This window comes from Hemicordylus capensis, chromosome 1 (assembly GCF_027244095.1).
Source record: "Hemicordylus capensis ecotype Gifberg chromosome 1, rHemCap1.1.pri, whole genome shotgun sequence".
Classification (NCBI taxonomy): Eukaryota; Metazoa; Chordata; class Lepidosauria; order Squamata; family Cordylidae; genus Hemicordylus; species Hemicordylus capensis.
The window spans coordinates 69,645,125-69,668,231 of NC_069657.1; the positions used below are offsets into that span (position 1 = coordinate 69,645,125).

The following is a 23,107-nucleotide window of genomic DNA, read 5'->3' on the forward strand; positions in this document are numbered from 1 at the left end:
AACTTATCTATGTAGATAAGTGGGCCATCTGGGCTCCTTGTAGGAAGAGCAGAATATAGCAATAGCAATAGCACTTACATTTATATACCGCTCTATAGCCAGAGCTCTATATAAATGTAATATAATATATAATATAAATATAAATACAAATATAAATAAATACAAATATAAATGTTAAACACACACACACACACACCCCCCAAACAAAAAAACACAAAAAACATATATCGGGAGGAGAGCACCTGTCCCTATTCAGCCCTAGCACAGCATCCTTCTGGTTGCTGTTGTTGATGTTACTCTTGTGTTTCCTTTTAGACTGAGAGCCCCTTTGGGACAGGGAACCACCTTCTCGTTCCTTTTGCTATGTAAACTGCTTTAATAACATTATGGTGGGAAAGTAATGAATACATTCTAAATAAAAACATTTTAAATAATAAAAATAGTAGCAGCACCTACCAATTGCCCAGCCTAAGCAATACATCCATTTTCCCTTCACTTGTACAGCAACATGCAAGTGAAGAAGGAGTTGCAGTTTAACTTGCAGTTTGTCATTGTCTGCTCCAGAAAAGGCCTTCCGTACTTTCCTCTGTTATTTGTGCGATGGTGTGCAGATCACATCATAAGAAAGTGTTCGATCCCCTTTTCCATCATTTCTCCTTATCCTTTAGTACAGGGGTGGCCAACCTGAGGCTCCCCAGCTGTGTTGGGTGGCAATTCCCACAATAAATTCTGGTTGGGGAGCTGCAGTCTAGGACAGCTGGAGAGCTCCAGGTTGGCCATCACTGGTTTTGTCTCTTTTACTTTTCATAGATGGGGAGCTGCGTTTGGCAGGAGCTTGTTCATTTTGAAATCTTGTGCAGCACTTAGTAGACCTCCAAGTGCATGGCCAATAAATTGTAACCGTATTGTGAACAAGTGTCGTGGCGCAGCTGCATTCCGCCGTGCTGAAAACACTCTGCAGACAGAGTCATGAACTACAGTTCAGTGACTATTCTCTTCATTATTTACGAAGGCAGGTAGGAAATGTACTGTGAATAATGCCTGAAGGCCTGCTTTCTCCCATCTGACTCTACCCAGCCACCGAGGATTATAGGGACAATATAGGGCTGTAGTCCAGCATCTGCAGGAGGGCCAAAGTGGTGCAGCCCTGTTTTAAGATCTGCTTCAGGGACCCAGCTCCAGATAGCCCCACCTCCAAGTTTGGCAGCTGGCAACTGGGGAGAAAGTTCCCATTTCTGGAGCACCCGCCGCAGCCACATCTGCACACACCAATATTATTGGCTTTTTAGGTGCCAGCTTTGGACTGTTGTAGTGTATTTACTCAGACACCTAATGGCTCAGCATTTCATCCCCTGCTGTCCTGGTGCTGTCAGGCTGCTACACTTTGTCACTGCCCTTATTGCCTGATGCCGTTTTTGATTTGTTAGGTTACTTATTTCTCCTGCTGTCTTTCTGTTCTTTTAATTGGAAATTATTGCAATTTGATGTTATTGTTTTTATGACTGTAAGCCACCTTGACAATTATATAATTGAAAGATGAGCTATGAAGCCTAAACCAAACCATTTTTATTTACTGCCTAGATTCACTCCCTTATTGATATATGACTATTTACATGCTGCTTTTCAACAGAAATTCACAAAGCAGTTCCCATAGCTGAGAAACGTGAGGAAAGAAAAGGTTCCCTGTCCCAAAGGGGTTCATAATCTTAAAAAGAATGAAAGAAAGACACAAGGGAGATAGCAGCAAAAGCTACTGGGGAAATGAAGTGGGAATAAAGAGGGACAGTTGCTCTCCCCCTGCGAAACATAAGGGAACTGCAAAGTGCACGGTATCTCTGCCAGGTTAGCAGCATTCCTCTGTATATTGCTGTATTTCCTTTGTATATATTCCTATTGACATCAAAGGTTCCCAGCTTTAGGAAGCAGAGGGCCAAGGGTATCTGGAATGTGCTTCATTTCCTTCTTTAGTTGAATGAAAACATGTGGAATTCCAGAAATTAGAAGGATGATCTGGGGTGCAGGTACTTGGGTGCCAATGTTTTGGGAAGCCAAAATCCCAGGTGCGGAAAAAAGAAAAGAAAATCTGTCCCAGGTTTCATGTTTTTGTCACTCTGGGACCTACTTGCAAATACATATCTGCATCACAAGGAGCTACACCTTGGAGCTCCTGCTGGCTACAAAGACAGCAGCAAAGAAGATAAATGGAATTTTATTTTATTTTTTAAAAAATTAAAAACAACCAAAACAAATGGAGGTTCCAAACATGGGTCATATTTGTACCCATTCATTCTCTACCCTGTTTGAGCTCAGAGAAGCCCAGACCAAATGGGCCCATTCAGTTTGGGTTCACAGTTTGTTTGGAAAAGGCATTCAGATCTCTAATGAATGGTTTGTGCAGTTCATCAGTGTGTGTTTTCTCTCCTACTTTTGGCACTGTACGTTATCTGATGTGAGCACTTTTTTACTGTTGCACTTGCACTTTATGGCATCACTGTGGCTGAGCAGATTCTTATAAATATTAGTATGATGGTCTTTGAAATGATTTACTGCAGCTGTCAAAAATTAATGGTTTTCTGAGCCTGGGCCTTTTGCTGTTTTCAGTCTGCTATCTTGTAACCAAAATGGCCTGCAACCAGGGTATTTTTGAAGCCACTTTCTCCTGTCCAGGCGCGTAACAATGATAGGGCAAGGGGAGACAGTTGTCTGGGGGCCCCACTGCCTGGAGGGGCACCCCAGGGGCACCTCATGTGACTCCCCATTGCCCCCTGCCCAGCCCATAGCCTCTCAGCCACTTGCCCTCTTCGCTGACTCTCCTGCTTGTTCTGCTGGCCGCAATCGAAGCAGCAGACAAGCTGCAAAGAGCTCCTTTTCTCCCGCCTCTCAGCTGATCGGCGGGTGGGCGGGGCTTCCACGGAGGCCTCCGTGTAGGCCGCAGTGAAGCCTGAACTCGAGTAGGGCCCAAGCCAGCCAGGAAGGAGGAGGCAGCCAGAGTGTTCTCTGCAGCAGAAGATCCCTTGCTGCACTGCTTAACCCAGACCAGCATTTGCCAGGTAGAGTGTGAACTCCTTTTTGTGGTTACCTTCCCCCCCCCATATATAGGGATCTGCTTGCCATAGGGCGTGGATATGTGTGTGGGGGGGGGGGGGACCGAGAAGTCTCTGAATATTTATTTTGAAACAGCTTGGAAAATTCACTGACTTAAAAAAAACTATCTAAAAAGTAAGTGGCTTGTTTCATGGCAGAAAATTGCAAAAACTTCTGGAACAGTATTTTATTAATTTTATTTATTCATTCATTCATTTATAAATGCACTTATGTTCAAGTTGTTTTGCAACGCAGAAGGTCTGAGTGAGAACTGTGAAGCATGTGTGGGGCTTTTATTTTATTTTTCTTGTGTGTGAACTGCTCCCCAATAACTTGCAGGGACTTCAGGGTAAATCTGGCCAACATGTGAATGCAGCACCTCCATTCCAGAGGAGATGTGTCTTAAAGGGCTTTAAAAGCCTCCTGTGAAAAACCTCCTGGAATCAAACTTGACTGAATTTGTTCAGAATTCTGAGAAAACAAACATAGGTTCACCCTGCATGGTTGAAAGTCTCCTTTGCTAATCTGCAGCGAGGGGACCATTTTAATAATTCATCTTTCTAGTGTGTTCTAGGCATTAAAAGTAATACAAATGTATAGTACTCAATGTATATCACTATATATTGTGACGTGTGTGTGTGTATTCAGTGAAATGTATTTGCAGGCAGCATACTTATTTTGGAATATCAGACTTAAATCCTTGGGGGCCTGGGGTGTGCGGAGGCCCTGGACTTTGAGGGGGGGGGGGCATTTTAAAATCTTGTCTCTGGGCCCACTCCAACCTTGCTACGCCCCTGCTCCTGTCCAAGAACTCCATTCTACACTGGAGGCCTCTTCTCTGTCTCCTTGTTGTCTAAGGTGCACAGGTGGGTATGAGATTGAAGGTCTTCTCTGTTCTGGCACCCAGAATGTAGAACAGCTTGTTCAGGGAGGTATGCCTTTTATTGTTTTTTTTTTTCATTTAAAGTGCTATTTTAAATTATGTATTGCTTTATGATGTCAATTTATTTTATAATTGTGACCCACCATGAATACAATTACTCTAGAAATTACTATAATAAATAAATCAAAAGTCATTGCACTAGTTTTGATCCAGCTATGTGCCTAGGCAGTGCTGCTTTGGACATCCTGGGAATGGCACCCCTCTTTGAATTATTTTGGGCAGGGGGGAGATAGGAGAGGGAAGTTGGACTGTCCTGTTAAAAGCAATGGAGATCAGGCATTTAAAGACTTTCTCCCTTTCTTCCTTGAGATTTGCCAATTTGCCATCCAACTGTGTGGCACTGCTGTTTAATGCCAGGTCAGTCCATTCAGGATCTGATTCTGGATGTGGAAGCCAACCTGGTTCCGATCACAGAGACCAGGGTGGATGAGCTGAGAAAAAGAGATGAACTCTTCCAGCTGTGCTCCTCCCTGGATTTTTCAGTGAAGCGCCTGAGTGGTTGTGGAGGTGGTTGCTATCATCCATAGGATTCCATCTCCCTGTCTAGGATCCTTCTCTGCTCAAGCTCCAGTTTTGAGTGTGTGTGGACAATCAGGCATCCTGTTGGTCTACCAGTTACTCCGCTATCTCCTTGCTGGAGCTGACAAAAGTGGTCTTGAATCTGGTGGTGGGTAGCTTGTGGTCCTTGGGACTTCAGCATCTGTGCTGAGGCCACAGACTATTGGTCCATTCAGCTTCACATTGTCTACATTGACTGGCAGCAGCTCTCCAGAGTTTCAGACAGTCACAGCGTATTTTCCCAGCCAGGAATTCCTGGCATCTAGAGATGCCAGGAGTCACTTTAAGTGGCGCAGCAGGGAAATGCTTGACTAACAAGCAGAAAGTTGCCAGTTCGAATCCCTGTTGGTATGTTTCCCAGATTATGGGAAACTCCTATATCAGGCAGCAGCAATATAGGAAGGTGCTAAAAGGCATCATCTCATACTGCATGACAGGAGGCAATGGTAAACCCCTCCTGTATTCTACCAAAGAAAACCACAGGGCTTTGTGGTCACCAGGAGTTGAAATTGACTTGGCAGCACACTTTCGAGATGCCAGTAATTGAACCTGAGACCTTCTGCATGCAGAGCAGGTGTTCTACCACTGAGTCACGGCTTCCTCCCATTTTGTCATTCACATGAGAACATGTACGCATATAAAAATACCTGTACACACATACAGTGTACCGTGTGAATAGCCCTATTATATATAAATGTGCATATTGTATAGCAAGTGTATTGAGCTGAGAGCACAGTGCATAATAAACATCAAGCGTACGAGTCAGAACAATGTTCTTAGAGCTGGGAATTATTTGCTTGCACTGCCTGTGCCCTCATGATGCATTGTTGCATCCTGTGTGCTGAGTGCTGGTCTTGCCTGAATGTGTAAGGCTTTAACAAAAAGGTTGCTCAGAACAAAGATGAATATGTTCAAGAGCAAAGCCATCAACACAGCAAGAGCTTCTTCATAGAGTCCACTAGAGGTGGGAGCCAAACAAGCAGCTCCCTGGTATCAAGTGAGGCCCCATAGAGGACAGCTGAATACACAGCAAGCCCTATGATGCTAATTGCCTAGAGGTAATTCACTCTTCCATATTTCTCCCCTTCAAAGACGACCACCCCCACCCTGCCTCCAAACAGGAATTAATCTCCTTGGCATTTTGCTGCAGATCAAAATAGACTAGAGGAAAATTAGAGACTGAGAAACCTGTTGCCAAGGAGACACACCTGTGTGGGTGGGCAAGGGAGGGAAGGAACAACAACGCTTTCCTTCTGCACCAAAGGGAGCGGAGGGGCTTGACAAGCCCATCCACACGTGGGTGGAACTGCACAAGGTCAATGCTTCTGTTGTGGGAGACCGGAAAACCCCTGTTGTGCATTCAAGGCCTTTTCATCACAAAGACGGGCTGGCCCTAAGACACCGTCCGGCAACTGCCTTTCTTCCCTCCTCCTAATTGCTTCCCATGGCCATACATGCATCTCCGGCCAGACTTGGGAGCTCAGTCCTGAAGAAGGCAGTGCAAGAGATAAGATATGTTTGGGGGACACTGAAAAACTATGGCTGAAATGGAGACTAATGCAACACTCCCACTGCTAACCCTGCACCAGTGCTAGCGGGAAGGGGCGATCTTCATGGTTCTTCTCCCCTTCACTCTAAAGCCCACTGTGATTCCCAGAAATATGTCTCTGAGGAACTGCACAACCATCAAGGGCATATTTTTGGCACAGTGGGCTTCAGAGGGAAAGAGAGATGGAGGGAAATCGCTCCTTGCACCAGCACAGCACCAGCAGAATTAGAGCATCAGTGCTGTGTTAATCTGAATGTCAGCCTAAGTGTGACAAATGTATGAAGAATGTGGGTATGGAATCCAGGGCACCTACAAGATTACAGTACAGGAGAATTAGAGAAGGAAGGATGAACATTCTTGATTCGTAAATCTTTTATAAAGCAGCCCAATAGACAGCTATGACCCTTAGCTGAGAGACCCTGGAGTTAGTTGGAACAAAAAGATATGCCATTAAATTCACTTTAAAAGAGAGAGAGAGAGTCCTCAAAATGTTGACAGTAATAATGTCCCATGTGTTCTGCAGTGTAACACGGGCAGTTCTGAGTTACGCTCACTATCTGTTTCAAAGAAAGCACTGGCAGTCTTGAGCAAGAGGCTGGAGTGCAAGAGTTCAAATAGTTAAACTAGTGTGCCTGCACTTTGAGAGCACTTCTTACATTGGAAATAAATGACTCTAGAATGCACTCCCTGTTGAGACAACAGCCTCCCCATCTCTGACAACTTTTAAATAACGCAAGTCAGTAACTAAGTAAATAAATAAATATTTATTTGTTGCTTTAGGTATTTGTGCTCTTGTGCAAGGTGCTTTTCTAGGAGTTCACAGCAGTGTGGGTAGTTCAGAACCACCCGAGTTATACTGCTGCCCATGTGGGCTAGTATCTTTACTAAATGCATCGGATAAAGTAAGAGGAAGATTCATTCTGATGTGTCTCCAGTCATGTTAGGACTTTCTAAACATACCTGAGAGTTTTCTAAGCTGAGCAAATAGCAGCCATTGGTGTTGGCGGGGGCAGGGAATGATTTGGGTTAGCAAAATGGCACGGGGGGAAAGGAGATTTTTAAAACCAGCACCGCTTTACCGAACAAAACTGGAATCCCTGTGCTGATGCCTTTCTTGTATTGGGGGGGAAAGGAAACTTCAAGAGACCTGATCACAGTTCTCACACATGTCATCTAATTTGGCCATAGTAGAAAGATTTAAACTGTAATATTACAGAACATGAGTGGGAGTATATATTCACACAAGAAATAAAATGTTTTGTATCAACCACTTTAGGGCAAATCACCTTAAAGTGCTGCACAGATAGCATAATACACCTGTAAAATTGAGACATATATATTTAATTCAAGATGATAAAGGTTGAACATTCAGCACTTTATCATTTTAATATTTGGTGGACTTGTCTGATATTGTTTGGAAAGAAAAAAATAATTGTAGTTAAGAAAATACAAGGGGTAATCTTTTGATTATGATGCTGGGGTAATATAATATAAACCAGTTGTCCAGGAGGCTTTACACATGGGGCTTCTGCCCCAAATCTCCTTCGGGAGAGAGTATGTGCGTTCATACAACAGCCAAACTTACCCTGAACTCCCAACAAGATCTCTGGACCCACTCCACACACAAGTCAGGCTTTTTGATGCTAATTCTAGTTTATCTCGAGGTATTTCTGGATTTTTAAAATGCTGGTTTTAAGCTACTTTTTCTGAAAATGCCGGAGCAAACAGGGAGAGGTGCTGACACAGAATCATTAGCATGATAAGAGGCATGCTCTCTTCAGAAATGCAGATCTCCCTCTGCAGGGAACTCTTCCCCTGCCCTTCCATTGGCTAGGAAGGAAAACACTGACACCTGCCATGTGTACTTGCAAAAACGAAAGCCAAGAGCAGAGGGGAGGGGCTGCTTCCCTCAATGCTGCGAGTGTACTTCAAAGTGGCTTCGCCCAACATTTACACCGAAGCCTGAAACCAAGTGAGAATAACCACCTGGTAAGAATGAATCTGCCTACTTTCCTTTCACTATAATCTTAATTGATCATTACCATCCTCAGAAGTTAGCCCACTTCAGCCTTTACACATCTGCCATTTTGAATTGGGGTGGATATCATAGCAAATTACACTGTGGAGGTGTCCCTATATGTCACTCACTACAATTGTACCAAATTTGGTTCAAATAGGTTAGGCAGTCCAAATGTTAGCCCACTTGTGCCTCAACCATTCATGCATCCACCATCTTGAATCATGGTAAATGACATCATTACAAACTGTGAGCTGTCCCTAACCTGCAGCAGATTTGGTTCAAAATGGTTAGGCGGTTCACAAGTTAGCCCACTTGGCACTTGCACATTCATGCATCGGCCATCTTGAATCGGGATGGATGACATCATCACAAACTGTGCTGTTGAAGTGTCCCAATGTGTTCCTACATTTGTATCCAGTTTGGTTCATAATGGTCCAGGCATTGCGAAGGTCATAGGGACACACAAACCCACACAATAAATGCTGAGTGATTGCATAAACTTACTTTACTTAAGGAAAGTAGGCTACTAATGTAGTAAGGCAGGAAAATACAGAATTGGTACTGGTGTGTGCAGCCTTACTGGGCTCCGGTGGGGAGAGCAGCCGGCTCTCCCCGCAGATGAGCAGCGAGGTCGCCCTGCTTGTCTGGTCAATATGAAGAATAATGATATAATCATTTGTATAAATGCCTTTATTGTATTGTCTTGCTGGTCACTGACTGTAATAAAGATTGACTGACTGATTGAAATCAAACCTTCCTTCCTCCTGTCCTAATGTACCCTCTTCAGATAGGCACAAGGGCTCTCTCTGCCCCACAATCCCTTTGAATACATTTTAAATTCCCACCAAAATTGTTTCCCTCCCCCTTTCCTCCCTCCCCCCAGCGAATGGGGGCATAGGGGCCCATGACAACACTTGATTTGAATGCTAACAATCCAACCAAGAAGCGAAGAGATTGCAAACCAATCAGAAACCAGTTCCTGAAAAACAATCAGCAAGGGAAAAACAGCCAGCCAAAATGGCGCTCAAAACACTCAAAACGTTTCAAGTCAGAACAGTTCATTTTGAGCTTGAAAGGGGCCCTTTATTTTAGGAGCATTTGGTTTTGAGCTTGAAATACTCGAAACGGCTTGTTTTGAACTTAAAACACTTTGACCTTGAAATGTTTTGCTAACATCCCTAGCAAGAACAGCAAGAACTTCTGCTTCCAAGCAGAAGTGGATTTACTGAAGAGCAAATAAGGAAAATGCGGACTCTCATTGATGGTGAAGTTTATCTACATGATAAGGCAAAGGAAGAGAGAGTCAGAAGGAATGTCTTTACAAAATAATTGGAATGTGCGTGTTGGTCTATTTAGAATAAAAGATATGGTCAACATTTTGCAAGGGATATGGTGGAGAGCTGATCTGGGAGGGGAGCTGGTAGCAAGCATGATTTGTCCCATTTGCTAAGGAGGGTATGCGCTGGATTGCATTTGCATGGAAGACTACATGTGTGAGCACAATATGATATTCCCTTAGGGGATAGAGCCGCTTTAGGAAGAGCATCTGCATGCTTGCATGAAGAAGGTTTTCTAAGTTCTCTCCCTGGCAGCATCTCCAAGACAGGGTGGAGAGAGACACCTTCCTGCAACCTTGAAGAAGCTGCTGCCAGTCTGAGTAGACAATACTGAACTAGGTGGACCAATGGTCTCTCAGTAGAAGACAGCTTCCTATGTCCCTATGTCCTTTATTGCCATACTAGTAATTTGAAGCCCGTTATAATAACGGGCGCTAGCCCATGTATTTCCCCCTGCGGCCGCTGCCGCCGACCAGCTGCGCGCCCTCCCAGCTGCTTTTTCATCCAAACCCCCCCCCACGTTTAAGGGCCAAATCAGCCCATGCACTTACCCCCGCCCGCCGCAGCGCAGAGAAAAGGGGCCTGACGGGGCCAGAGTGCCGCTGCCTTGCCCGTACTCCCGCGGCGGCCGCCGCCATCAGAATCGGCCCATTCACTTACCCCCACCTGCCGCAGCACAGAGAAAAGGGGCCTGACGGGGCCAGAGCGCCGCCGCCTTGCCCGTACTTCTGCGGCCGCCGCCGCCGCCATCGGAGCCAGTTGGCCCCGCCACGGCCGCCCCTGCCTCACCCGCACTCATTGTCACCGTGGTGGCGGCCGCCGCCATCGGGGCCAGTCGCCCCGCCGTGGCCACCGCCACCTCTGTCCGAGGCTGCGGCTCCACCGCCACCTCGCCAGCACTCTGCTCCCATTGGCGGCGGCCGCTTCTCCTAGGCCGCTGCTTCTCGGGCTCCAACATGGCCGCCGGTGTCTGGGCGGTCATGTCTTTTGGGGCTGATCTGGGCATGCGCGGAGCGCATGCCCAGAACAGCCCAAAAAGACACGGGCAGCACGGCTGCACGCTTAAGGCTTTTATGGTATAGGATTTGCCATATTGAAGTATCCTGTTGGTTGATAAGGAAGTTATGCATATTGTATATAGTTTCCTTTTATTTCCTTATTGTTTTATTCATGATGTGATGTTTTAAAAATCTGTAGAATAATTATTAGATTTCACTTTTCTTACATCTGTTTTAGTAAATGATAAAACATGTATCTTTTTTTAAAATGAAATGTTTTTAGCCTCCTTTTCTTACGGAAAGCAAGCTTATGAAATCACCTGGCAATATGTCTGTGTGTGTGTAACAACTTCACAATCCTTGTAGTGATTTGAACCAAATTTGGCACAGTTGTAGAGAAACATAGGGACACCTCTATGGCATAGTTTGTGATGATGTAGTCTACCCCAATTCAAGATGGTGGATATGTGAACATTTGAGGCACAAGTGGGCTAAATTATGGACTGCCTAGCCGATTTGAACCGAATTTGCTACACACACACATAGGGACGCCTCAGTGGCGTAGTTTGTGATGATGTCATCCACCCTTATTCAAGATAGTGGATGTATAAAAGTTTGCGGTGCAAGTGGGCTAACTTGTAGACCATCTAACTGATTTGAAACAAATTTGCTACAGCTGCAGGGACACATAGGGACATCTCAACTGCATGATTCGTGATAATTTCATCCACCCTGATTCATGATGGCGGATGCGTAAACGTTTGAGGTGCAAGTGGGCTAACTTGTGAACTGCCTAATGGTTTTGAAGCAAATTTGCTACAGGTGTAGGGACACATAGGGATGGCTCAAGGGCACAGTTTGTAATGATGTCATCCATCCTGATTCAATATGGTGGATGTGTGAATGGTTGAGGCACAAGTGGGCTAACGTTTGGACTGCCTAACCAAATTTGGTGTAGTTGTAGTGAGTGACACATAAGGACACCTCAACGGCACAGTTTGTGATGATGTTACCCACCCCAATTCAAAGTAGGCTGATTAGTTCTTACCAGAACAACTTGTTACTTATCATATCGCATCCACCCTTCCTTGATGATGCTCAAAGGAACATGCTGGGAAATATTCTAATTTTCTCACTCTTCATAATAAGGTATGAAAAGAGGTACATAAGGTACATTTCAACTACAGGCACAAATAGGGACTCAAACCATTGCCATACATTTTGTTCTGTAAGGGCACCCAAGCGAAGGTGGGCCAGAGATGAACAGTTATTATTGATCAAAAGGGATATATATGAAGTGGTGTGCTGTTCTGTAAGGCTCCTGCCAGAAAGACATTAGGAGTAGCCCTATGCTGATGTAACTCTTCCAGACAGCACTGTAAATGGAGATTTGGTTACATTACATGGGGGGGGGGGGCAACAACCACCCCTATTTAAACCCAGCACAGCATCCCAGTAGCTATTGCTGATGTCTCTGCCTTGTGTTTATTTTTAGACTGTGAGCCCTTTGGGGACAGGGGACCATCTTCTCCTTATTATTATTTTTCTAAGTAAACCACTTTGGGAACTTTTTCCTCCTTATATGAGGAGCCAATCCCTCCTGAGCCAGACTCAACCAAGAGAGGCCCAATCCCGACATCTTGGGAACCTCGTGCAGTTTAGTGCCCCTTCAGCAGGGCATGCCCACAACTCCTGCCTGTGGCTTCCAGTGGCATCTGGTGGGCCACTGTGTAAAACAGGATGCTGGACTAGATGGGCCTTGTGCCCGATCCAGCAGGGCTGTTCTTATGTTCACTGATACAGGGAATGTATCCGGTGAGAGGTGGGGGTAGAGTGCTTGGCCCCAGGCCTGGGCATTGCACAGATCCTCTCTGTGCTGCAGTGGGGTGAACCTGTTGGAGATGAACTTCCAGTGCATCGACCTTTTGCACCAACTGTCCTAATGACCACTAGGGGCATTGGGAGTAGAGACAGTGAGTCAGGGTCTCCCTATCTGTCCCTACTCTAAGACCCCTGAACTGACTCTGCAGCACTTCCTGTGCTGAGTCACAATCCTTCCTTTCCTCCTAGAGAGCAGATGGAAACATCTCTATCTCTATCTCTCCTTACCTATCCACTATGTAGTCCTTTAGATTAGATATAGGTCTTTCCTATCTAAGTGTATTTAACCAATAAATATTTAGTGTTTAGTCATACAAGGATCTCCATGTGTTTTCTCTAAATAGCTGCAATATCCAAAGCATCCTCTGCTACCTACTCTGTAACTGGAGTGTGTGCTCATTCCTTAGCGCTCTGCTGTTTTACCTATTGTGGGTAAAAATCAACAACCTCTAACAGAACCTTGGGAGGGGCAGCCAGAGCCCGGAGATCATGTGGGGTTGGCACTCAGTCGGAGCAGGGACTTTGTCAGACCAAGCTGCTCCCTTTGAGCTCTCTTTGGTCCTGTAGCGACAGCTTGCTACATCACTCCTTGTGGGTCCCCATGTGAGGCTGGATCACATGGGGACCCCCAAGCTGCTTGCCGACCATAGTTAGTTCTAACACTTTAGTTCCAAACGTGGCTGGGTCAGTGGGAGTCTTGCATGCTTACAGACAAGCCCACTGAGTCAGAGCTGTTTACCATCCTGATTCTCAGCCTGGGGCTCAGCTCCCTCAGCCGCAGCTGTGCTCTCCGTGCTGTAAGAGAGTGAAATCAGGCAGCCTCCCGGTGCTCCCTGGGCTGCAGCTGGGACCGGGGCCTAGGAACTCATCTGCGTTCTCCTAATGAAGTGCATCACAAGGGAAGGGAGTCTTATTCAATTTCTGTTCTGTTAATTAAGAGTGCTCTCTGGCTCGGGGGAGCTAGGCCTTCCTTCCAGGCCCATGCTGAGCAGCTAGTGAGTCAAAGCAACTGCGAAGCCACCACCTCTCATTTAGGAGCTTGACGGAGTGTTTTCCCTCATCGATACCTTAAGCACTTAGCAGCCTTTGGATCAACACACACACTCAATGAGCTTACTACAGCTGTGAGAATGAATCACATGCAACAGATCTGAGTCATGTGGCTTGACGGAACGGCATAAGAACTCAGGTTCTGGTGCAAGGAGGTCACAGACAGCCTGCACAAAACAGACTCCGCGCACAGCCGCTTGTTTTACTGCCAGTGCCACACAGCAGTGAATGCAACCCAAACCTTTTCCGTCTCAAGGAAAGCAATGTGGCCTTTGCATGCCAAATGAAGTGGGTTCCCCTGGCTTCTTGGCAGCGGCGTTGTCAATTTAAAGGACTTGGCAAGCAACTCCTTGGCTCTGTGGCAGTGTGATGTTCCAGTAAGGATGCTGAATGTCATGCTGTGCTTCCTCCACCCTCTGGTGGCTTGTGTGCTGAACTGCACTGTGATGGCATTCCACTAAAGCAGGATTGCTTCAGAGAGGCTGTTTTGCTCAACTATCAGCACCTTTCAGCTCCCTTCTGGGTAGGTCATGTGGCTGAGTAGGTCATGTGGCTCATGCCTACAAAACACCTCAATGTGGGCTGAGTGATGGCAAGCAAATTGCTGCTTCTGCTTGCAGAGAAGCGTTCTGACACAATCCATTCTCCACTGGCATTGGCTGTGTGCTGTTGATAAACATATAGCTGACACATGTGCACTAAGCAGTGAGACCATATGCTGTAGGGTTGTGCAGAACCGGATCAACTGCAAACTGGTCTGCCACAATCCATCATAAACATAGGTTGTGTCTGGTTGCTTCTCCGGATCTGGACTGATGCACATATTAACTAATTGCCACAGCTCTTCTCAATAATGATCTTCTGAATAATGAATAATGGAAGGGGTGGATCGTCACACTGTTCTATCTTTTTACATAAGGAAAACAAGTTCATTTTGTCTCCATAAAAGGGACTGCAATGTTCAAGCAGTTCGATCATGAAGCACTTTGAACCAGTTTGAACTGGTTCGTCGACCTGACTGGCCCAGCCAGTGGGTTCGACCGAACCAGTTCTGGGTCCCCCAGTTCAGTCTTTATTCTGTTCAAAGGTGTGCATGTGCCCTGATTTTGTAGCCAGCCGTGCAGTGCATGGCCGGCTACAAAATCAGGGCACGTGCGCACCTTCCATTTCTTAGCTGGAAATGATTCATACAGCACTGAGAGGTTCTATGGCCTCTCTCCTCATTCGAGCAAGGAGAGGCCATGGAACACGCCCCCCCCCCACACACACACACTGCAGTGCTGGATGAACTGGCTACCGAGAGGCAGAGGAGAGGTGGAGTGAGGGAAACAAGTGGGAGGGGGGCAGGAGATAAGCAGCAGGGGTGAGGAGCAGTGGGGGCAGCAGCAGCAGGAGGAGTAGTGGCGGTGGTATCCGTAGGTTAAAAAAAAGTAAAAAATAAAGTTTAGAAATTGAAAAATAATTAAGGGGAACCCGCCATGTTCATTTGCTGAACACAGGTGCTCACTGACCTTGCTATGTCCCTGGAACTACAACTCCCATCATCCCTAGCCTCAATGTGGGGTTGATGGGAGTTGTAGTCCAACAACAGCTGGGGAGCCTCAGGTTCTCTTCTGCCCTAGTGGACAGCCAATCCAATCCCCACATCTTTTAAATTGATTGTCATTTAAGGCTGCTTTCTCACCTTTCTGAAGAGCACACTCTCAGAGTGCTTGTCACTTTCTGACCGTCTCCTCTCCACTGTTCTCTTTTCATCCACCTGCAATGGCATGATAGGGGATATTCATTCAGAAATAAATAGACTTCAGTATGAGATAACAGGGCCAAATTGCCCTGCTATGAAAATTTAAAGATTTTTTTCAAGAGCATACAGGACAAAAGAGGCCAAGCAGATTTTCAGGTGAACTTAACAACAAGAGGAGGAAAAGGATGGGGAACAAGGTGCGTATGTGCAGGAAAGTAGCAAAATTCTTACCAAATCCCTTCTATTCCACCTTGCGGCCAGAAAGGAAAAAAAGCAGACCTGTAGTTAAAAGTCCTGCGTTTACTATCCAGATGAATATTTCTGGCCAAAACTAGCACACAAAAATGACCCCTTCAGAATATGATGTTTTACCACTATTTGTAATGTTTATAGCACTCAAGAATGCACTAAAAATTCTGGAGTTAAATTCTGGATCCTGCTAGAGTTTAAAGCCGATTGATTTCTAGGGGAGTTAGAGTGCTGGACTAGGACCAGGGAGACCCGAGTTCAAATCCCCATTCAGCCATAATACTAGCTGGGTGACTCTGGGCCAGTCACTTCCCTCTCAGCCTAACCTACTTCACAGGGTTGTTGTGAAAGAGAAACTCAAGTATGTAGTACATCGCTCTGGGCTCCTTGGAGGAAGAGCGGGATATAAATGTAATAATAAAAATAATAATAATTAATAATAATTAATAAACACGTGCTTCATTCTCCCACTGAAATCAATGGGACTTTGAAAATGCTTAACTTTATCTCGATCATGCCAGTCATTGTGTTTGCCCTCACAATGATACGCTCTCATTTCATAGATGGGGGGGATATCATTTATTTATTATGGGCTGGTTCCAAAGGTGCCCTTCTGCATTCAAAAGATATCTTCTACTCATAGAAGAGCTGTTTTGCATTTTGTGCTGGAGGGCTGCAAACAACAATTGAAAGTGCTTTCCCAAGCAGGAGCAAGAGAACTGTTACAGAACCTCATCATAGCACTGTGAACTCTGGAGCAAGTGTTTGCAGAACAGCACTAGGAGCTGTTCCTTATACACTTGATCCTTGGGATCAGCTAGAGAAGGGTCACAGCAGTACAAGAAACGTGCCAAGGCAAGGGAGTAGAAAGGTTGGAGTGGGCCCAGAAACAAGATTTTAACCCCCCCCCCACTGAAGTTACGCCCCTGTGCCAAGGAGTTCTGATCATGGGGCAAATCTGATCCCGGGGGCCACGTTTGTCTCTGCAGCATTGGGGTGGGGGGCAGAGTTTCTGAGCACATCAGCATGGGGGTGAGGCTCCAGAGAGTGCTCTCAGGGGTGCTGCAATCTCCCCACTTTCTATAAGGCATGAACAGGGCTTCTCCAGGAACATGAATCCTGTCATTCTTCCCAATTTCTCTTTAAAACATCTTGGCTTGCTTTTTGTAAAAATAGAGAAGGGCTGCTGTGGCCCTTCTCTAGTTGATCCAGCTGCCTATTGATTTATGCAGCATCCTATCAAGTTCTAGGATGTTTGCTGCCAAAAACCTCTCACAATTTATTGCTTTGGTTGATCTCAGTTCTGTGGCCATACATGGCAGTGGCAGTACTAGCAATTGCACAGCCTTATTATGGAATGAGAATTTATGGGGAGGAGAACTGGTCTTGCAGAACTGCACATGATATGTTCCTTTTGCTAAGCAGGGTTTGTCCCATTTTGCATTTGCATAGGTGACTACATGCGTGCACTGTCTGCTGTAAAATAGCCCCCTTAGGGCCGTGGTTCTTAATGTGGGGTCCACCAGATGTTGCTGAATGACCATGCCCAACATCCCTGGCCCCAATTAAGAACCACTGCCTTAGGAGATGGGGCTGCAGCTCAGTATTCGAGCATCTGCTTGCATGCAGAAGGTCCCAGATTCACTTCATGGGATCTCCAGGAAGTTTTACACACAGCAGTTTTACCGCAAGGTTTTTGCTTTTAGCTCACATCTCCTCCAGAATGGAGGGTGTAAGTACACATATTGGCCAGATTTCCCCTGCCTGAATCCCTGCAAGTTATTGGGGAGCAGTCCACACGTGCAATTTGGGTTTTCCACTGTGCCCAAGTATAGCCCGATTTATCTCCAGAGTAAAAAACTCCCACTATTTTCAGCGGGTTTTTTGAGACAGCTTTAAGTTTGCAGTACAGCTTCCCGGTAAACCCGTGGTAAAATCTGCTGTGTGTAAAACCTCCAGGAGGTTTTACAAACAGGGCTTTATGCTGTGGGGTATCCGAGGAGCGAATCTACAAATCTACTTTGCAGCAGATTCAAGAGAGTTTAATCCGGGGGACTAAGTAGAGCATTCAACATAGCCCTCGGCTGCTCCCCTACGCACATCAAAGACAAGTGTCTGAGTTTAGCAGAAACATTGAGTTTTTTTCCAAAAGCCACTGGAAATAGAGGATTATCTTAAGTTGGACATACCTCGGGCTAAGCCAGAATTCACAGCCTCCCTTTGGGGCAAAACAAAGCCCTGTCTGTCCTGGTCCCTGATAGCCTGCAGGAAGGTCGAGTTAAATACAGTGAATATGTGGACTGGCACACTCCAACCAGGAGTGGAATCGGGAGAAAAGCCCTATCTGTAAAACCTCCAGGTAGGGCTGGGAGAGACTCCTGTCTAAAACCTTGGAGAACCACTGCCAATCAGTATAGACAATACTGACCTAGATGGACCAATGGTCTGACTTGGTATGGCAGCTTCCTATGTTCCTAAGCAACAGCTGCACAGGGTGGAGACCAGCAGTCCCACCAGGAGTGATAGAAAAATTACTGGAAAGCAACAGTGTCCTTGAGAAAAATCCAAAGCTAAATCCATCCCCAGCTCAATTCAGCCTCTGGCTCCATTACACTTCCAAATGTCACAAAAATCCCCCAGGCCGACTGTGTGGTTAAATACACACTGGAAACATTAGAAGTCAGAAGCATATTACATGTTCAGCCGCATCATGCTTAGTGAACCATGTGCAATGTATTCCATGTGGATCCTTCCACTGCGATTGTGCATTTATGTCTTCTGATTTGCTTTCCCTGTGGATTGCGTCCTTCTGCTCCTTTCTCTTTTCCTGTCAGTCATCATTTGTTTGGGTCTCTTCCTAGGTCCTGTCTGTCAGCAGAGTTCCATGTCCTTTGAGGCTGTTTATCTCTGTAATGTCCAGTTGAGATTTTGCCACTAGAAAGGCAGCAGCAGCAGCAGCAGCATCTGCTACCATGATCCTGCAGCCACCACATTGTATAATCCATGTTTTAAAGACAAGCCACTTGTATGTGTATTGCCGAATATATTCAGTGTTACCCAGTCATTCTTATTCATATTAAAATTTCTATTTGTTCTGTTGTTTTCAGAGACTGGTGGCATCTCATGCTCTCATAAGGCAGGGGTGGGAGGGTCTCGAGGCTAGATGTGCAAACTCTTGTGCATAATACTTAAAGGTAAAACAAAAACAGAATAACTTGGACTGGCAACCTCTTGCATATGCTCTGAGAATGGTGTGCAAAAGCTGCAAAGACAGATGTGTGACACTGACACGCCTTGCCCCTCGACTCCTTCCTGAAGGTCCCAGCAAATCCCTTTATTGCATAGGAGACAATTCATCTGAATGGCCTCTCTCAACATGCCCCAAATACTTGTTTAAACACCCTCTTTTTAGAGGAATTGTGCCTTAGGACAGACTTTACCAGAAAAGCAGCCTATATACATTTTAAAATATAAAATAAAATAAATAGATCAGCCCTAGGTTTTGCATGGTAGGTGCTAGTAAAGCAGATTCATCAGATGGGAAAGAGGAAGGGCTCCTGTCCCTTTAACAGATGCACAGACAATAATTTTAGCATGCACAGCTTTTCTTTGCCCCTCAAGACAAGCTGCACCTGCTGAAATGTCCTTTATTGTGCATTTATTAAAGGTACAGGAGCCCTGTCCTCTTTAGTATCTGGCTACTCAATGGTAAAGACACTGAAGCAAAGTCAGTTAAAAAAGTGGTAATGTTAAGACACGGTCCCCCAAACTTGGTTCCCCAGATGTTGTTGGACTACAATTCCCATCAGCCACGATGACCATTGTGTGTGTGTGTGTGTATATATGTATATATGTATATATGTGTGTGTGTATGTATATATATGTATATGTATATATATATATATATATATATATATATATATATGGCTGATTCAAGGCTGCCTGCATAGACATATTCTTCAGCTGATTTTATGACATTTGAAAGTGTTGGTTTTAAAAAGCTACATGTGGGTATGAAATCAGCAGCTCTCCTGAGCTTTACACACATGACTAAAATATAAATAAGTCAGTTCCTTAGAGCCCTTGAAAGAAACAGGATGTGGAGAAGGCAAGTCTGGGCTTGAATGTGGAATCTTTATTTCTGCTAATTGCTTAGGTCTTTTTTAGCTAAACATCATAGGAACATAAGAACATAGGAAGCTGCCATATACTGAGTCAAACCATAGGTCCATCTTGCTCAGTATTATCTAAATAGACTGGCAGCGGCTTCTCCAAGGTTGCAGGCAGGAATATCTCTCAGCCCTTCTTGGAGATGCCAGGGAAGGAACTTGGAGCCTAGATGCTCTTCCCAGAGTGGCTCCATCCCCTAAGGGAAATATCTTACAGTGCTTACACTTCTAGTTTCCCTTTCATATGCAACCAGGGTGGACCCTGCTTAGATAAGGGGACAAGTCATGCTTGCTACCACAAGACCAGCTCTCTTCCCATCAAAACTCTTACATAGACCAAGTAACAGTAATTCCATTTCCGGGTCACATCTAGTGTTCCTTTTTTCTGCCTATGTCTTAAGATGCCAGCAAATTTCACCAAATATGAATTTCATGCTTATTTTTCATGCAGAATATTTAACTTTACAGCAAAGGAGCAGTTGGCAAGAGGTTCATGGGGCAAACCTCCACTAAGAACTTGCTTTGTTATGTATGTTAAATGGTATGTTTTTAAAATGATGAAAAAACATGACATTATAGATATTAAAATTGAGATGTATAAACATGTTTTTAAAGTGCTTTCATATCCTCTGTTAGGGGGAGGAACTGTCTCTCATCTGTAGCCAGGCTAAGGTTTCCAGTTGAAACAGGATTTCCACTGTTCCTCCTCCTACTGTGCTTGATCTACAGATATTAGTAGGTGATTTTTAAAATCTCTCTGCTGTGAAAAGCTCCACCTACTGATTTTTACAGATCTAGTGCCTGATGGCGTAGCGGGAAATGACTTGACTAGCAAGCCAGAGGTTGCCGGTTCGAATCTCCACTGGTATGTTTCTCAGACGATGGGAAACACCTATCTTGGGCAGCAGTGATATAAGAAGATGCTGAAAGGCATCATCTCATACTGCGCAAGAGGAGGCAGTGGTAAACCCCTCCTGTATTCTACCAAAGACAACCACAGGTCTCTGTGGGCACCAGGAGTTGACACCAACTCGATGGCACATTTTACCTTTAGTGTCTGTTACAGGCAAAGGAGGGAATCAGGCTGGCATCCTGCCAATCAGTACACACAGTGTACATTCTGGAGAGCCCCTTAGGGGACTATATGCACTTCCCTCCTCTGTGTTAGACACATACTGTATATAGGCTGTCAGCTGACCCAAGAAGTGGCTTCGAGCTTATGACAGCCGTTTGATGCACAGGAATCAGCATATGACACTTTTTCACAGCATGGAAATAAGCACAATCATTTATGAATTCCTGCAGAACAAGCTGCTTTTTAAAGGAACAAGACCACATTCTGGCACAGTTCTGGGAGCAGCTTCAAAATGAGCTGGAAAAAAAGATGAGAGAATGCTGAGTCTAGAGGGAGACCAGTGCATGCTGGGATTAATACAGATCAGTACTCGTTATAGTTTAGGGTCAAATTAGACATTACTCTAAGCATGTGATTGGGTTAGCATGCCGCTTTTATTCAGTAACTAGCAGCCATATGATTTGGACTGCAGCCTGGAGGTGAGTTTAGCACTTTTGCTCCACTGCAGTCTTGATCTGAATGCCTCCCCTTCCTGCCACTGCTATTTGGCCTGGGGCAGGGAGGGGGGGGAGGTCTCATTGGCACAGAGATATCTACCCAGCATGATTGCATGCAGGCATACTCAGAAGGAAGCCTGTATTCTGTGAGGTTTTATTCCAAGTAAGTGGTGAGAGGATGAAGAAAATTACTCACAGTAGCCACTCTGAAATTAAAGAGAGCCAGAATAGCGTAGTGGTTAGAGTGTTGGACTAGGGCCAGGAAGACCTGAGTTTGAATCCCCATGAACCTCACTAGGTGACTCTGGGCCAGTCATTTATCTAACCTACCTCACAGGGTTGTTGTGAGGATAAAAATAAGCATGTACGCTGCTCTGAGCTCCTTAGAGGAAGAGCGGGATATAAAAGTAAATAAATAAATAATAGAGTAAAAGGACACGTTAGGCAATGCCTAACTTACCAACGCAGATGAGCCAAGCTCTATCCGCTAGGATTTTGCAGATTGAAAGAGGGATGCCTTTGAAACCTGTTATAACAAGGATTATTGCCCAAGCCCCTGACCTACTACATCGAATTGCTGAAGACTGGATTCTGCCCACAACATGCTATGAACTGCAGAGTGCCTTCGTGTTGTGCATTCATTTCAGGGGTCTATCTATAATTTAGCAGATGGGTTCAACGAACCTGCCCCCCCCCCCCAGCTCCACCCCTCCCTATTTTCTTCATTATCTCCCTCACTACAAGGGGCCACCGGGGAGAGAGGCGAACACGGGCCTTCTCTCCCCTAGCTATGCCTGTGACTCATTTATATACAGTTGCACTAGAGACATGATGCAACCACTCACACACCTGGGCGTTTTCCAGACTATGGGATTTGCAATGGGTAAAGTACTGCAAAGTGTGATGGAATAGTGCAACAGTTTAAAACCAAGAGTAAAGCGTTATTCAATGCTTCGTTGTAGGCTGCTGGCCATTCATATTTTCCATCCATTGCAATGTGTTTTCAAGGCAGGACTGTCCATATTCTCCTCAAAACACGTTTATTTGCTGCTCCCCTGTTCCTTTGGGGCGAATGGAGTTGCAGGTGGGGGAGCGTGACGTGAAAATATTTTTTGTAACTTCTCGGCTGCCTTGCGCAAATCTGCCAGCAGGGGAAAGTTCCGCTCCAAAACAAAAATCTAACCTTGTCTTGCATAATTCCAGTTTTGCACAAGCAATAACTGGTGGGGGGGGGGTTAAAAAAAAGAGGGAGAACGGGGTGCGTGAGGAGATCCTTTGGAGTGACAAAACAAGAGGACTGCTTATGGGGTGGGGGAGCGAAAGGGAATCCTGTGGCGAGCCCTTAAGGGAAAGACAGGAACTGGTGTGCCTTCAGGGAAATAAATAAATAAATAAATAAATAGGAGGGAGGAGGCGGAGGGGAGGCGAGCGCTCCTCCAGTGAGGGCTGTGGGATTGCCCAGAAGTAAATGAATCATGATTCAGTTCAATTGGCTTCCTCTTAAGTAAGAGACTTGTTCTCTCTCCCTGCCCTTTGCCTTGTAGTAATCATGTGGGACTGCAGAGAAGTAAATGATTCAGTTCAGTGGGCTTCCTCTTCAGTACAAGCACACAAGAAAGGGTTGGTTTCAGAATTCTGATCAGCTGCAGTAATGTGGAAAAACAACAACGAAATATAGCAATCTTACACACATCAAGCCTTTTCAAAACCCTGAGGATGAAAGAAAAAAAGATTTTGCCTTGTTTCCTTTTCCCAAAGTGAAGACTTTTAAAGACTTCATGGCCTCTGTATGCTGTATTTTTCATTTGACTCCAGTTTTTATCACATTCCGGCTATGTTGCAGGGCTTACTATTTTATGTGAAACATATTAAGTCATGATGCATGCTCTCTATAAACATTGTTAATAAAAAGGCCATTTAAAGAGCCCACAAACTGTATAAGCTGTCAAATTT

At 45.2% G+C, this 23,107-nt stretch overlaps 1 protein-coding gene and 1 long non-coding RNA gene across 5 annotated transcripts in view; one reads left to right on the top strand and one right to left on the bottom strand.

Annotated features, from left to right (window-relative positions):
- CCDC9B (coiled-coil domain containing 9B) overlaps nucleotides 1-23,107 on the bottom strand; it is an 86,531-nt gene that overhangs the window by 27,557 nt on the left and 35,867 nt on the right. For 3 of the 4 annotated variants that reach the window (XM_053273441.1, XM_053273430.1, XM_053273450.1), the window contains one exon: nucleotides 15,105-15,179. In XM_053273441.1, the coding sequence (XP_053129416.1) occupies nucleotides 15,105-15,179 (75 nt within the window). Of the gene's footprint in view, nucleotides 1-15,104; nucleotides 15,180-15,395; nucleotides 15,415-23,107 lie in introns of all 4 variants that reach the window. The other variant, XM_053273459.1, reaches the window with a different exon arrangement.
- Nucleotides 2,920-18,508, top strand: LOC128335369 (uncharacterized). Its single transcript, XR_008311582.1, has 2 exons — nucleotides 2,920-3,050; nucleotides 18,275-18,508. It is a non-coding gene; the product is annotated as an uncharacterized LOC128335369 (long non-coding RNA).